Raw genomic sequence first — 16349 nt, 5'->3', positions numbered from 1 at the left:
GCTACTGCACATGGTTCAGCTGGGCCTGTCCCTCTCTTTCCTGTACTGTATGCACCTTTAGAAAGAGCACTGGCCAGTGCAGGCAGTAGTGCTCTCTTTACTGACCTGCAGTATGTCAACTTCCTCATCCTGCTAAGACGTTTGAGCCCCCTCAAATATGGGCTGAGGGATGGCGCCGTACAACCGTACATAACTTGCAGGACTAGAAAAGTCAAGCCTGCTGTGATGGTACAATTGAAGAAAGCGTTGTTTCTTCAAGCCGATGAATCTGCCCATTTGGTTTTAAGACTATGGGGAGACCCCGTTTTGTACACTTGCAAAATACTCCATAATGGGTGTCTGTTTATCATGGAAATAAATAGTGCATATACCAGACATACAACAGATATTAAAATCGGGAGAAATATTCCTTTTCCATTTCCATTTTTATTAATCATTCTTAAAATCCAACAACATTAAACACATAGCACAACAAGATGCAGCTGGCCAAAACGTAACAAGAAACAGTAAAGGCATCACAGGAAATGAAAATAAAAAATGTTGAGTGGGATGGGTGAAACAAAATACCTGCTTTCAAAAAAAGGCAAAACCATAAGTGTCAATGTATAAGTAGTAATAATAACAATACATTTAAATTATATATTTTTACCAAGTTAAGTGCTGAGAATGTTGTATAGTGTTATATAGTGCTCATGAACATTATTTTATCACGGTTGGGGGTAATTGGCAGAAGATGGTGTCCTTGAGGCTCCAGGCAACTCCTCCATGACTGCTGGATGGGTCCAGGGCAAAACTGGCACTCATCTATGTAGTTGATTTGAGTCCCGTTAGCTGTTACAATGATACATTTTAAAAAATGTAAAAAACAAACAAACAAATGCTTTTTGGTTTTCCTGTACCAGTTAGCATTCCATTTTGACATAAAAAGTATTACTTGTGTCAGAACAGACCTTATAGAGTAACTACCAATATTGGTGGCAGCAATCTTTACAAAACCTTATTGTATTATGTCAATAATTTGTTTATTTAAAAATATATATACACATACACTGAGTGTACAAAACATTAGGAACACTGGCTCTTTCCATGACAGACTGATCAGGTGAATCCAGGAGAAAGCTATGATCCCTTATTGATGTCACCTGTTAAATCCACTTAAACAGTGTAGATGAAGGAGAGGTGACAGGATAAATAAGTATTTTTAACCATTGTGACATGGGTTGTGAATGTGTACCATTCAGAGGGTGAATGGGCAAGACAAAATATTTAATTACCTTGGAAAGGGGTATGGTAGTAGGTGCCAGGCGCACCGGTTTGAGTGTGTCAATAACTGCAACGCTGTTGGGTTTTTCCACACTGAACACACAACTGTGGGAAGCATTGGAGTCCACACTCTCACAGCTGAGGCTCTGCACATTCATGGACTGTATCCTATATGGTAGGCCGCTCCTACCAGGTGAAGTAGAGAGGATCTGTGTCTGCAGTACGTACTCACAACTGGCTCGGTTCTAAGCCCGCTCCTCTTCTCACTATACACCAAGTCCCTCGGCTCTGTCATATCCTCACATGGTCTCTATCATTGCTATGGAGATGACACTCACCTACTTTTCTCCTTCCTCCCTTCTGACACTCAGGTGGCAACACGCATCTCTGCGTGCCTGGCAGATATCTCAGCTTGGATGTCAGCCCACCACCGCAAGCTCAACAAGACGGAGCTGATCTTCCTCCCAGTGAAGGCCTGCCCGCTCAAAGACCTATCCATCACGGTTGACAACTCCAGTGTCTCCTTCCGAGAGTGCAAAGAACCTTGGTGTGACCCTGGACAACACCCTGTCGTTCTCTGCAAACAAAGCAGTGACTCGCTCCTGCAGGTTCATGCTCTACATCATCCATAGAGTACAACCCTAACTCACACAGGAAGCAGCAGAGGCCCTAATCCAGGCACTTGTCATGTCCCGTCTGGACTACTGCAACTCGCTGTTGGCTGGGCTCCCCGCTTGTGCCATCAAACCCATTAAATTTATCCAGAATGCAGCAGCCCACCTGTTGTTCAACCTTCCCAAGTTCTTTCATTTCATCCCGCTCTTCCGCACACTACACTGGCTTCCAGTCGAAGCTTGCATCTACTACAAGACCATGGTGCTTACCTACTGAATAGCAAAAGGAACTGCCCCGCTCTGCCTTCAGGCTTTGATCAAACCCTACACCTCAACCAGAGCACTCCATTCTGCCACCTCTGGTCTCTTGGTCTTCCCATCCCTACGAGAGGGCAGCTCCCTCTCAGCCCAGCCCAGGCTCCCGCTCAGCCCAGCTCCCGCTCAGCCCAGCTCCCGCTCAGCCCAGCTCCCGCTCAGCCCAAGCTCTTCTGTCCTAGCACGCCTCTGAATCTAGGGCATCTTCCGAAAACATCTGAAACCCTACCTCTTCAAAGAGTATCTTAAATCATGCCACAGCACCCACTCACACCCCTTCCTCACCTGCTCGCACCCCCCCTCACCCTAACCCCCACAAAAAAATAAAAATAAAAGCCTTTCGTGAACTAACACTCACACTTTACTTATTTCCCCTTCCCCTTATTAGCTAACTTTGCTGATTACATCTTTGCTCAGAAAAGTAGTTCTTACTATGACGTGGTTGTCCCACCTAGCTATCTCAAGATGAATGCACTAACAGTAAATCACAAAAATGTCAAATGAGTCAACATGGGCCAGCATCCCTGTGGAATGCTTGACACCTTGTAGTCTATGCCCCAACAAATTGAGGCTGTTCTGAGGTCAAAAGGGACAGAGTTCCTAATGTAAGGACAGAGTTCCTAATGTAAGGACAGAGTTCCTAATGTAAGGACAGAGTTCCTAATGTAAGGACAGAGTTCCTAATGTAAGGACAGAGTTCCTAATGTAAGGACAGAGTTCCTAATGTAAGGACAGAGTTCCTAATGTAAGGACAGAGTTCCTAATGTAAGGACAGAGTTCCTAATGTAAGGACAGAGTTCCTAATGTAAGGACAGAGTTCCTAATGTAAGGACAGAGTTCCTAATGTAAGGACAGAGTTCCTAATGTAAGGACAGAGTTCCTAATGTTTGGTAGACTTAGTGTATATTTTAAGGGGGGTATATTTTATTGGGCTGAGAAGAGACAGTGGGAAAGATAGTCAGACATTCTAACCCTCGCCAACACCGGCAAGCATGTGTGCTTATAGGCGGTAGCACTAACCGCTAGTTCACAAATCATGTGGTTTTAACATTTAACAGTGCAGATAAGCGATACATGCTTATGTAGGTCTTCACAATGAGACTTTACAATGATTACTGGAGAAGCAAACTTAAAAGGTAATAAACAATGTGTTTCTATTCGTGCTAAATTAGTCTTACCACAGGAAACCCTCCTTAAATTCAGTGAACTTGTGACGGACCATGAACGAGGCCAGAGCATCTGCTACCTGGGGAAACAAGAGCAATGTCGGTTTAGTTCCCAGACATTGAGAATAGTATTTTGTGTGCAATATTCCTTACACATTGGCCTGAAATTACTATCGCAACAAAATGGGAAACAACGACACATGTTAAAACCACAAGCAGTTGTTCAGCCTCATACCCAGAACCCACTCACTTTTTCAGGGGCGTCCTCATGGACAGCATGGCCACACTGAGGGAGCACCTGCATCTGGAACTTCCCTGAACACAAATGGAACACAAATCTTTATGTGCAATATGCTTCCATTGGATTTAGAAGATGTTAAAGTGAAACCATAGGGAGTGGGGAACGATGTTAAGTGGATTGTCACAGTCACCATCAGAACCACAATTGTCAACAACAACCAACCTAACAAACATTAATCTGAGGCCGTCCTCACCTTGCATCTGTCCAATTGTGAGATCTTTGTCAAGCCTGTCCACACCTGTAAAGGGAAAAACGTTATACGCAACATTGTGTGCTGTAGTCCAATGTCAAAGACAAATGTATTTGAATTATATTGAAAACACACAAGTGTAAAAATCATGTGGATTAAAATGTACTGAATCGAGGGACTCACCAGCGAGCAGGAGCAGTTTTGGCACAGGACAGGAAAGGAATAGGGCAGACAGGCCACTGAACCAGCCCTCCCAGTACTTCTCTGTCTTTGATAGATCAATCTGCCATGTATAAAGGGTATCCTTCTTCACCTGAAGAAAGCCAAGAGACAGTTAACCTTAAATTTACTCTTCATGTACACACTACAACAGACTTTGTAAAGGTGGGAAATGACATACACACTCCCCCAAGATGACATATGCACCCAGATGTATACACCAACTACTAATGCCTAAGAAGACCCACGCATACAAACACACCCGAATACATAGGTATACAATATATTGTAAAAAAATAAACATTACCCCCCCAATCATCCCATCCCTAACCTCTTGGTCATCCTCCTTCTTTCTTTTGTGGTTGGATTCTCCTTCCTCTTCTTCCTCCTCCTCCTCTTCAATGATGCCGTCTCTGATGCTCTTGGAGACGCCTGGACTGTTGAGGGGTTCCTCACATCTATGGAGGAGGTCAGAACTTGTGTTTAGTTACAGGACCTGAAAAGTCACACCTTGAAGTTGATTAATTTAAAAGGTATTTTGCCCTCTGAGCCAGTTTTTCTCAGGTCCAGACGTACTTTTTCACCTGGCCTCCCATGGACACCCGGGCTGACTCAACGTTTCGGATCTGTCCACTCTTCACACTGATGGGGGAGGGACAAGATCAGAACACATGACTTGGAATATGCTCTATTAGTAAAGCATTTGCTGAGTATTTCTACACTTGTGTGTATGGACAGCATCTCACACCTCCACTCAATGGCATTCTCCACAGACTTAAAGGTCTTTGGCCGACTCCTGAGGAAATTCTGCATACTGTTTAAGGCATCCATTGCTGTGCCTGAAAAAACACAAGTGGAAATTTTATGAAATAATCACTCAATCAATGAATTAATAACACCGTGTGTCACATGATAGTTTAAAACAATAAATACATCAATTCATCTTCTGTCAGCTCCTCAACTGCTGCTTGTTTGATCATCAAATGACAAGTTCCGATCATGAGACAAACAAACACCATAATCACCTTCCACAACATCAATCACACACAGGCCAAGTAAAGACGGCACGTGGTTTGCCGCAGCGGTATGAACTGCTATAGCTCCACCCATGCTGTGTCCAATCATCATGATCGGAGGTGGGTTTTCTCCATAGAGTGTTTCTACCACTTTGCCAATGTCCCTGGTGGAGAGATGAGACAAAACCAGCATAAATCAACTGCTAGAACAATCTCATCCATACAAACCAGCCTAATCTAGCTCCTCAAACAATCACACCCAACAGAAGATAGACAATATAGAAAGAGATGGAAAGAGATGTCAGTTTCTTCCCACTGGCACTTTGTCCATGTAAACAAGACTATTCTGGGGGTTGCAGCAAGCCTGTTCTCTCCTTGCATCAAACAGCAGATCAGTATCTCAATGGGAGACAGCAGCAGCCGATAGCTCATCTGACTAAGTTCTCCTCGTTCTCCAACAGGTTCTCTCCACCCCCTTACAGTAATCCTCCACCACTGCCTCAGGTCCCGTCCAGTTTCCTCCCATCTAAACACAATACCTTCCCCATCACACACCCTGTTTAACACTCATCTCTGAATGATGAAAGAAAAACATTCCTGACAACTTACTTGGCCATTGTTTCCGCTGAGAGATCGTCAGAATTCTTTACTTTGGTGTCACCTTTGTGGGAAAGATTTTTTTTAATTTTTTTAATAATAATACTATTGAGACCATGAATATGAGGTAACCAGAAGGAATGTGTGTTATCATGAGGGAGAGTTAGCCACTCACCATGGGCCCGGAGGTCCATAGCCACCACCCGGCAGTTAATTCTGTTGTATATCACCGCCTGCAAACAAACCCACTGTGTTAACTTAACTCTGGCCAGAATTCAGTGTCAGTCTGTGTTATTATAAGGCAGGCTCACAAACATACTGATCCATCTTGTGTGAATCCTGGTTTAGGAAGGCCACCAAAAATTCTGAAATTTCCATCCCCAACTACAACATTTTCCACCAAGATAGAACTGCCAAAGGGGATGGAGTTGCAATCTACTGCAGAGTTCTGTCATGCTATCCAGGTCTGTGCCCAAACAGTTCGAGCTTCTACTTTTAAAATTCCACCTTTCCAGAAATACGTCTCTCACTATTATTATAGACCGCCCTCAGCTGTGCCCTGGACACCATATGTGAATTAATTGCCCCCCACTTATCTTCAGAGTTTGTACTGTAAGGTGACCTAAAATGGGACATGCTAACACCCCGGCCATCCTACGATCTAAGCTAGATGCCCTCAATCTCACACAAATGATGAAGGACCCTACCATGTACAACCCCATATCTGTAAACACAGGCACCCTCATAGATATCCTCCTGACCAACCTGCCCTCCAAATACACCTCTGCTGTCTTCAAGCAGGATCTCAGCGATCACCGCCTCATTGCCAGTGTCTGTGGTCAAACGACCACCCCTCATCACTGTCAAACGCTCCCTAAAACACTTCAGCGAGCAGGCCTTTCTAATCAACCTGGCCCGGGTATCCTGGAAGGATATTGACCTCATTCAGTCAGTAGTAGATGCCTGGCTATTCTTTAAAAATGCTTTTCTCACCATCTTAAATAAGCATGCCCCAATCAAAAAATGTAGAACTAAGAACAGATATAGCCTTTGGTTCACTCCAGCCAGACCTGACTGCCCTTGACCAGCACAAAAACATCCTGTGGCGTACGGCATTAGCATCAAATAGCCCCCGCGATATGCAACTTTTCAGGGAAGTTAGGAACCAATATACACAGGCAGTTAGGAAAGCAAAGGCTAGCTTTTTCAAACAGAAATGTGCATCCTGTAGCACAAACTTGAAAAGGTTCTGGGACAGTAAAGGGTTCTGTAAAGTCCATGGAGAATAAGAGCACCTCCTCCCAGTTGCCCACTGCACTGAGGCTAGGAAACACTGTCACCACCGATAATCGAGAATCTCAAGAAGCATTTTTCTACAGCTGGCCATGCTACCCCTACCCTGGTCAACAGCTCTGCATCCCCCACAGCAACTTGCCCAAGCCTCCCCCATGTATCCTTCACCCAAATCCAGATAGCTGATGTTCTGAACGAGCTGCAAAATCTGGAAAACTATAAATCAGCTGGGCTAGACAATCTGGAACCTCTCTAAAATTATCCACCGCAATGGTTGCAACCACTATTACTAGCCTGTTCAACCTCATCGTCTGAGATGCCTAAAGGAAAGCTGCCGCAGTCATCCCCCTCTACAAAGGGGAAGACACTCTAGACCTAAACTGTTACAGGCCAATATCCATCCTACCCTGCCTTTCTAAAAGTCATCGAAAGCCAAGTTAACAAAACAGATCACCGACCATTTCGAATCCCACTGTACCTTCTCTGCTATGCAATCTGGTTTCCGAGCTGGTCATGGGTGCACCTCAGCCACGCTCAAGGTCCTAAACGATATCATAACCTCCATCGATAAAAGACAGTAATGTGCAGCCGTCTTCATCGACCTGGCCAAGGCTTTCGACTGTCAATCCCTGCATTCTTATCGGCAAACTCAACAGCCTTGGTTTCTCAAATGACTGCCTCGCCTAGTTCACCAACTAATTCTCAGATAGAGTTCAGTGTGTAAAATCGGAGGGACTGCTCTCCGGACCTCTTGGCCCGAGAATTGCCACTCTTTTCTCTGTATACATCAATGTATTCACTCTTGCTGCTGGTGATTCTCTGATCCAGCTCTATGCAGACAGCACCATTCTGGCCTCCATATACTTCTGGCCCTTCTTTGGACACTGTGTTAACTAACCTCCAGACGAGCTTCAATGCCATACAACTCTCTTTCCGTGGACACCAACTGCTCTTAAATGCAAGTAAAACGAAATGCATGCTCTTCAACTGATCACTGCCCGCACCCGCCCAACATCACTACTCTGGACGGTTCTGACTCAGAATATTTGGACAACTACAAATACCTAGGTGTCTGGTTAGACTGTAAACTCTCCAGAATCACATTATGCATCTCCAATCCAAATTTAAATCTAGAATCGGCTTCCTATTTCACAACAAAGCCTTCTTCACTCATGCTGCCAAACATACCCTTGTAAAACTGACTATCCTACCGATCCTTGACTTTGGCGATGTCATTCACAAAATAGCCTCAAACTCTTGTCGTGGAAGGATCAGAATTTGTTGGTAACATTTGTAAGATGTTTAATATTCATCAAATGTGTGTAGGTTACTTCTCATAAGAATGTATTTTGTTGTACTATAGTGGTGGCCATTGGCAGTTATCTGTTCTATGTCAGGACTAAGTTGCATGGGCCACAGAGAGGGGAGAGGTCAAAGTGTCATCATGTGTAAACATATCTTTTACTCCCTACCTTTCCCATTCTGGGGAAAGAAGGGTTGCAGTGTCTGGAATCATTCTATGCTCCCTCTAATGTTGTTTCTATCTTAACCTATAGCCTAACCTTTTTCTCTCTGTGAGTTTGTATTTAGAGTGGGTTGTATCTAAATGACAATTTGATATATGCCTGTTGATATGGAGGATTTGGTTTATGGTTCTGGGGTTTGGGAAAGGAGACAAAGCTGAACGATGAATTATGTCTATGCTGTCTGACTGTGTGTCTTTGCTATTAAAAGGAACTCAGTTGCATTGTAAGGGGGCTCTCAGAAAATTTACTGGGAGACACTGAATTTATCTGAGAGTCACAGGATTGTGATAGAGCTCGTATAATTAAAGATGGACTTTTATAACTAACTGACGTGTGCGTGTGGTTTGCTCCCATGATTTGGTAAATAGAGGAAATTTCCACGACACTCTACTCAGCAAATTGGATGTAGTCCATCACAGTGCCATCCATTTTGTCACCAAAGCCCCATATACTACCCACCACTGCAACCTTTATGCTCTCGTTGACTGGCCCTCGCTTCATATACGTTGCCAAACCCACTTGCTCCAGGTCATCTATAAGTCTTTGCTAGGTAAAGCTCCGCCTTATCTCAGCTCACTTGTCACCACAGCAGCACCCACCCATAGCACGCGCACCAGCAGGTATATTTCACTGGTCATCCCCAAAGCCAACTCCTCTTTTGGCCGCCTTTCCTTACAGTTCTCTGCTGCCAATGACTGGAACGAATTGCAAAAATCACTGACGCTGGAGTCTTATATCTCACTAACTTTAAGCATCAGCTGTCAGAGCAGCTTACTGATCATTGCACCTGTACACATCCCATCTGTAAATAGCACACCAAACTACCTCATCCCCATATTATTATTTCTTTTTTCTTCTTTACACCCCATGATCTCTACTTGCACATTCATCTTCTGCACATCTATCACTCCAGTGTTTATTTGTAATTATTTCACCAGTATGGCCTATTTATTGCCTTACCTCCCTAATCTTACTACATTTGCACACACTGTATATACATTTTTCTATTGTGTTATTGACTGTACGTTTGTTTATCCCATGTGTAACTGTGTTGTTTGTGTCACACTATTTTGCATTATCTTGGCCAGGTCTCAGTTGTAAATGAGAACTTGTTCTCAACTGGCCTACCTGGTCAAATAAAGGGGAAATTATTATTATTATTATATATTTTTTAAATAAAAATCTTCAACAGTCACTCAATACAACCTTACAGTGCCCTTTCAGAAAGTATTCACACTCCTTGACTTTTTCTGAATTGGAAATGGATTAAATTTAGATTTTTATTTGTCACTGGCCTACACACAATACCCCATAATGTCAAAGTGGAATTATGTTTTTTGAAATTTTTACAAATTAATTAAACATGAAAAGCTTGAATGTCTTAAGAGTCAATAAGTAATCAACCCCTTTGTTATGGCAAGCCTAAATGAGTTCAGAAGTAAACATTTGCTTAAAGCTGCAATAATGTAACCTTTAGGGAGACTGACCTAAAATCATAGAAGTGTGTTATAGATCTGCTATTCTCATCGAAAGCAAGTCTAAGAAGCGGTAGATATGTTCTATGTGCACTATTTCTATGCTTCCAGTTCTTAAGCTTTGTTTTTGCATCTTTTACTTTCTATTTTGTACACCACCTTCAAACAGCTGAAAATACAATATTTCTGGTAATGTAAATGTAATGAGAGTGATGAGAGTGAAGTAATGACAGTGAGTTTGAGACAGGTGGGAATTTTTGCAGTAAGTACATATTGGCTCATCTGATATAATTTCCCAAAACCAATGTTATGAGATCTTTGTGAGGATTTAAGACCTACTTTTGAAAGGGAAACACATACCAGTCGAGTGCACATCAAGTGCTCGCTACCCTCGGGTATGGGCACTTTTCGGCGGGAGCTTGCCGACCGGCATTTCACATCCTTCAATGAGCAAATGTTTTTGGATTGAATCATCAGAAAAACAAGCTGAAACATACAATTCCCATACACCATGGCACAACAGGCTAAGAGGGGTTTCTTTGACGTCAATGGGTTCCCAAAGAAAAAAAAAAAACAGCTCCCATGTCACCATAAAAGCACCATTCCAAAACGAGTTCAACTAGGCTATGTTAACAGAAAAAGGCTTCCACTCTTAATGTGCAGGTGATTATGCAATGTGCAAAAAAGCACTACTGAATGTGGTGGCAAGGTTGCCAGGTGAAACTCAAGACTCGTTCATCCGCAGAATAGCAATGTGGGCCTATACGCCTACCGGAGGGAGCTGTTGAGGATGGTGAGTGTTGCCTACTCATTTGAAGTATTTGCCATTTCTAAAGCAACTTGAATTGTCCTCTCTTTGTAGCTATGTTTTTATTTTTACTGGTAAAACCACAACTGAGCAAGTCAAATAAAACCTTTTGGTTGTAATCAATCTGACACTAGCATCTCTATTCCAGTCTTGGAAAAGTGTTTTTTTCATAGCTTTTTTTGGTTTTACCATTGTATTTCATCATACGGCCTTGTATATTCCCTATATGCTTAAAAGGGATGATTTTGCCCATATATGGCTAATTAGGGGCATTTCGAAATGCAAAATGTGCGCATGACGCTCGTAGGACTGTTTGATAAAACACACTTTTTCTATGCATACGAACATTTTAAATTCCATTCGTAAGTAGTATTTTATAATAGTGTCTATGCAATATTGATAAATGAAGCCCCTGGTTCGGTCTGCTTTCCATTAGACACTGGGAGATGAATTCACCTTTCAGCAAGACAATAACATAAAACAAGGCCAAATCTATACTGGAGTTGCTTACCAAGAAGACAATGACTGTTCCTGAGTGGCCAAGTTACAGTTTTGACTTAAACATAGTATAAAATCTATGGAAAGACTTGAAAATTGTTGTCTAGCTATGATCAACAGCCAATTTGCCAAGAATTTTGAAAAGAATAATGGCCAAATGTTTCACAATCCAGGTGTGGAAAGCTCTTCGATACTTACACAGAAAGACTCACAGCTGTAATTGCTGCTTCTACAAAAGACTCAAGGGTGTGAATAACGTATTTCGTTTTCAATAAATTTGCAAAAATGTCTAAAAACATGTTTTCACTTTGTCATTATGGGGTATTGTGCGTAGATGTGTGAGATAAGAAATCAATTTAATCCATTTTGAATTCAGGCTGTAACAACTAGGGCTGTTGCGGTGACCATATTACCGCCAGTCATGACTGCAGTAAAATTCCAAGTGACCATTGAGTCACGGTAATCTCCTTTTATGCACTCAGGACATGCATTGGTAGAACCCAACTCGCTAATTGCCTAGTATGCAGGGCTCTGTTGTCCCTCTAACCACTCTGACATCAATGCAAATGGATTCGAAAATCACAATCAAAACAGTATCAAGCTTTAAAAATAAAATTAAAAAATATTTAAAAAATAAACTCACCTAACTGATTGATTTGAAGAAATATAAGTGGAAAATATGGACGTTGTGCATGTTGTTCCTAAGAAAAACAATGAAATGGATAGCACTTTCTAAGGTGAGGATTATTCAAAACACACATATGCATAGGCCTATATATGAGCCCAAGCCCCAAAAAATATCCTAAATTAAAATAATGATTCTGCTGTTATACAATATATAGCCTACCGCATACTATGCACGGCAGAAAAATATTTTTAAAATTAAAGATTTCAAATGTGTTTGGTACATAATTGGTCTAGCCTTATTCCCAAAAAGTTTTATTGTAGTAACCACCTTTGAGAGTGGACTGTATTATTATGCATACTGGATGGACTTGTTTCCTCATGCTACGCTCCAAACTTTCTATCCATGAGTTTGGGAGCGAACGTATAGGCCTAGGTGATGCTGTTGGTTCATTGATTGTGCAGGGCGGCTTACAGAGTTAGCCTATAATTATAGTGAATTTGTGTTTGATTTTGAATAGCCTAGTAATAGGGCATTTTTATATTTTCATAATTAATAGGCTGACATTACCTTTAGCTACAGAATCTCACCACTGTGTATTTCCATCTCCTCCGCTCTCCTTAATTCTGTTCTCGTGCGCACAGAGAGGTTCTGTCAATAGTTTCATGAAATATGTTTTGTTGTAAAAACATGTTACTATCAATGTCCCCGAACAGATTTCCCTTGGTTTCCCAAATTAAGCACTGGGTAGTATGAGGATTCTGTGTTATGCACTATAGCCCGTTTACCATATATGTGATTGAATATTATCTGCTGTTGGCTTGTGTGGATGTATGTATGTATGCGTTATGCAACATAGCTGACTTGAAACATTGTTAACAGTTTCAGGGCCATGGGCCTTTCTCATGATGGAAAAATACAGAATAACATAAAAACGGACACATACAGAACGTAGTGTAGCAAACCACAGACTGTTTTTTGTTAGAACTCAAACTTAACAATAACAGAAACCAGATATGTGATAACGGTATCTAGGGAATGAGCGCATAGATACTCGACACAGCAAGTTACATCTATCAACTGGAGCGTAACTCTAACAGTAGCTGCAGGAACAGGGTTGGAGATCCCATGGCATACAGAGTTTGGGCAGAAAATCCCCTGTTGCAAAGCAAGAGGTTGCATGCTCCTCAAACAGTGGTTGATAGATGGAGTGAAATATCCGGAGTAGCCTACCCAGCATAGGATTGAAAAACGAACCAGCCGGAGAAGCGGCCTCCATTCGCTATTGGAGTGCATAATGATGACATGTCTTTATCCCACTGCCCATTTGATAATGGGCCATTCTAAATCTAGTTAAATAGATTTATTAGACTATATTAAAATGTATTTATTAGACTTGTTTTTTTAAAGGTGCATATCAGTGGCTTGTATGCCTGGAGATGCTAAACATCTTTATGTTAATTAACGGTCAGACTGGCAGTCTTTTGCATGAAAATAACCAGCTGACAAAATGTAATGACCGCCACAGCCCTAAACTCAACAAAATGTGGAATAAGTCAAGGGGTATGAATACTTTCTCAAGGCTCTGTAAATGCAGGACATGTGACGGTAGTGTGTGTACATAAAACAGTATGGGTGCTCCATCTGGTATTTGATAGTATTACTCACAGTGAACACAGCCCAGGAGAGAGCAGAGTGGCCTCCTCCATGGAGCAGGAGCAGCACAGGACCATGCTGGCCGCTGCAGTAGATTCTGAACGTGTGCAGAGTAGTCAAGGAATATAGAGTATAGACACATTCACAATGGAGATATGCTTATGATGCACTGGATCAGGAGTTCAATATTACACAATATAAAATGAATTCTCTTCAGTAAGTGTTTCAAAAATATGATACATCATTCATGGTTCAATTCCATGTGTAGATGAACATTAGCACACTTATTGGAGCCACAGTAAAGGATATATCTTTGCCGTTATCGTTTTCCACTTCTACATCTTCCATCGCTTCAAAGTATTCACTCCAGGAGAGTGGGGAGAAGTCTCTCTTCCGTCCAGGTCTGTGTGTTAGCCAAGTTGAGTATCAAACAGAAAGAGGATTTTAAACAGTGGGTAAATCCATTTGAATTCAATCACTTTTTGACAGCACCCCTTTTGATTTGAACAAAACCTTCCATACATATTTGCCCAGTGTAGAAGTGCTCAGAAAGTGACATTTTGGACCTGAATGCCAAAACATTCAAGAGATAAGTGCTCAAAGTTTACCCATTTTGCATACCCCACCATACCATGAAACATCCATGTCTTCTCCACTGGAAAGGATAAATGGTTGAGATTGATATAATTTCAATATTTTATCATTTCTTGAAAAGACTGTTTTTTAAATAAAACTTGTAAAAAATGTTAACCTGTAAATTATCTAAAAATGCATGAAATCATTTCCCCCCTCATATTTACATGTGTTGTAGCTTAAAACCCTATTTTACATAATCGGAGGTTTTTATGTTGTGCCCGCCATTGTTTGAGACAAGATGCTCTTGGTGGTTGTCATGTTTTGGCTGATAAATGTACTAAAATGGGAATACAATTTAAATGTAAACTTTCAAATGGGACCACAAAGACGGTTAGAAGTCCACAAATCAGAGAACTTGAATGGGAATAGACGAAATTGAAATTATACTGTCAATTCTTTATAGGAAACCTATTGAAATCATATAAATGTAGATAATAGATAGACATGACCATTTAAGTTGACATTTGACAGTGGTCATCTTTGTGGTAGTAATTAGAAGTAAAAATGTTAATTCAATTTACATTTCAATGGTGTACCAGCTAAATTGCTGTGATATGGAAGAATAGGTCCATTATATGAATTATATTTCTATGATTGAAATGACACCCACCCTGTATTCAATAGCATGTCTCAAATGATGTCAGGGACATCAAAAACCTCAAATGATGTAAAGTAGGGTTTAAGCTACAAAATATGCAAATATGAAGAAAAAAATAGTTTAAGCATTTTTTGATAATTTACACTACAGGTTTAAAAACGTAATGTTTATATATTCAAAAACTAATTATGACATATTTTTTAAGCCTTGTAGGCAAGCTTTTAAATTATATCAAACTAGACCGTTTATATTTTCCAGTGATGAAGACATGGATGGTGGGGTATGCAAAATGGGTCAACTTTGAGAACCTTTATCAAAAGAAAAAGTTACTTTCCAACCACTTCATTTATGGGCAAACGTGTATGGAAAGTTATGTAGAAATCAAAAGAGAGGCAGACAAAAAGGGATTTCATTTAAAATAAATTTACCCCAGTGTAGTCCTACATTAACCCTTAGCTCAAGCTGTAAATGTCATGTTCTCATATACACTCAGGGGCATGCCATCAAATGTATGGTTAATTAATCAGTGGATGTTGTATACCAATAATTATGAAACCATTCAAATAAGATGAAGCAGAAATACCTTATTGATCAAATAGGGATTACCTGTGAGAATGACTTAACTATAAAGTAAGAAATTGAGTCATGACCAGTGATTTAGATAATAAATCATTGGTCATGACATGGGAGGGACTATGACAGCAGCTCTGGTAAGAGAGGAAGGAGGGATACCCACACAACAAAGAGGGTGGATTCATTTTAGCTATACCGGTTCATAAATTGGACCATTAACGACCCATGTGAAACACTAATATTGAAGAATATGGAGGCAGCATAATCCATAAAAGATTCGTAGCTATCAAGCTAACTTATTTCATAACACGGTAGCTTGTTGACTGGGACTTAACTGATGATGCTCCTAATGTACTTACCTGTCAAAACCAGCTGGCTTTCGCACTTAAATGGAACAATTAAACAACACGTGAAGAGGAGCATTGTTCACAAGATAATAGGATTGAAAAACGGTATTATTTTCAGTACCTAATGTCAGCTGTCAGATATTTAACTGTCATCTAGTTAGCTTGCTAGCTAGCGAGACACGTTTTGAACTTAGCTAACTAGTTTTACCACAAAAGTTAAGAGGAAAAGACTGTTGTTGGCTCAGGTTAGTTACGCATTCACAAGTTGTAGGGTTTAGCAACAAGAGCCAGACAACTATCTGATTATAGCCTCGCCAACCATCTCAAAACTAGCTGTGAACTCACCCCATTCTCATTTTAGACCGCGACTGCAAGCCTCCTGACACGGGAGGTCTGGAAGCTAACACATTCAAATGCAACTGTTTCTCCATGCTGTCGAACGCGGGGCCAAGGCCGTTCAGTCAAAAGCAAATCTTCCCCCTCCTTCGAACCATACGATGTTCTTCCAGCACCAGTCAGCTATTAGCAGCTATAAATTGACAACCGCAAAATGTGTTTATCGTCCCACAACATTACCCGTTTGCCAATTGCCACATTGCACTCTGGGATATGTTCGCATACTGCTCACTATTC

At 41.2% G+C, this 16349-nt stretch overlaps 1 protein-coding gene across 1 annotated transcript; it reads right to left on the bottom strand.

The window, feature by feature from the left end:
• Positions 1–406: 406 nt before the first annotated feature.
• Positions 407–16340, bottom strand: LOC118391289 (protein phosphatase methylesterase 1-like). The gene is made up of 14 exons (XM_035782535.2): positions 16062–16340; positions 13872–13965; positions 13575–13667; positions 5857–5914; positions 5694–5745; positions 5094–5248; positions 4817–4907; positions 4645–4710; positions 4400–4526; positions 4033–4162; positions 3853–3897; positions 3609–3673; positions 3371–3438; positions 407–831 (listed from the first exon to the last, which is right to left on the bottom strand). The coding sequence occupies exons 1-14, from the start codon at positions 16145–16147 to the stop codon at positions 828–830; spliced, it is 1134 nt and encodes a 377-aa protein (XP_035638428.1). The 5' UTR covers positions 16148–16340; the 3' UTR covers positions 407–827.
• Positions 16341–16349: the final 9 nt, after the last annotated feature.

The sequence above is a fragment of the Oncorhynchus keta genome, chromosome 12, assembly GCF_023373465.1.
Source record: "Oncorhynchus keta strain PuntledgeMale-10-30-2019 chromosome 12, Oket_V2, whole genome shotgun sequence".
Classification (NCBI taxonomy): Eukaryota; Metazoa; Chordata; class Actinopteri; order Salmoniformes; family Salmonidae; genus Oncorhynchus; species Oncorhynchus keta.
The sequence above is the reverse complement of the archived record's forward strand: the minus strand, read 5'-3'. Positions and strand labels throughout refer to the sequence as shown.

Excerpts from the sequence above, each read along its gene's own strand:
- LOC118391289 (XM_035782535.2), bottom strand. The coding sequence starts at position 16,147 with ATGGAGAAACAGTTGCATTTGAATGTGTTAGCTTCCAGACCTCCCGTG. Across the intron at positions 5,746-5,856 it reads TATGGACCTCCGGGCCCATG|GTGACACCAAAGTAAAGAAT; the intron begins GTGAGTGGCTAA and ends TTTCCCACAAAG. Across the intron at positions 4,527-4,644 it reads ATGGGAGGCCAGGTGAAAAA|ATGTGAGGAACCCCTCAACA; the intron begins GTACGTCTGGAC and ends CCTCCTCCATAG.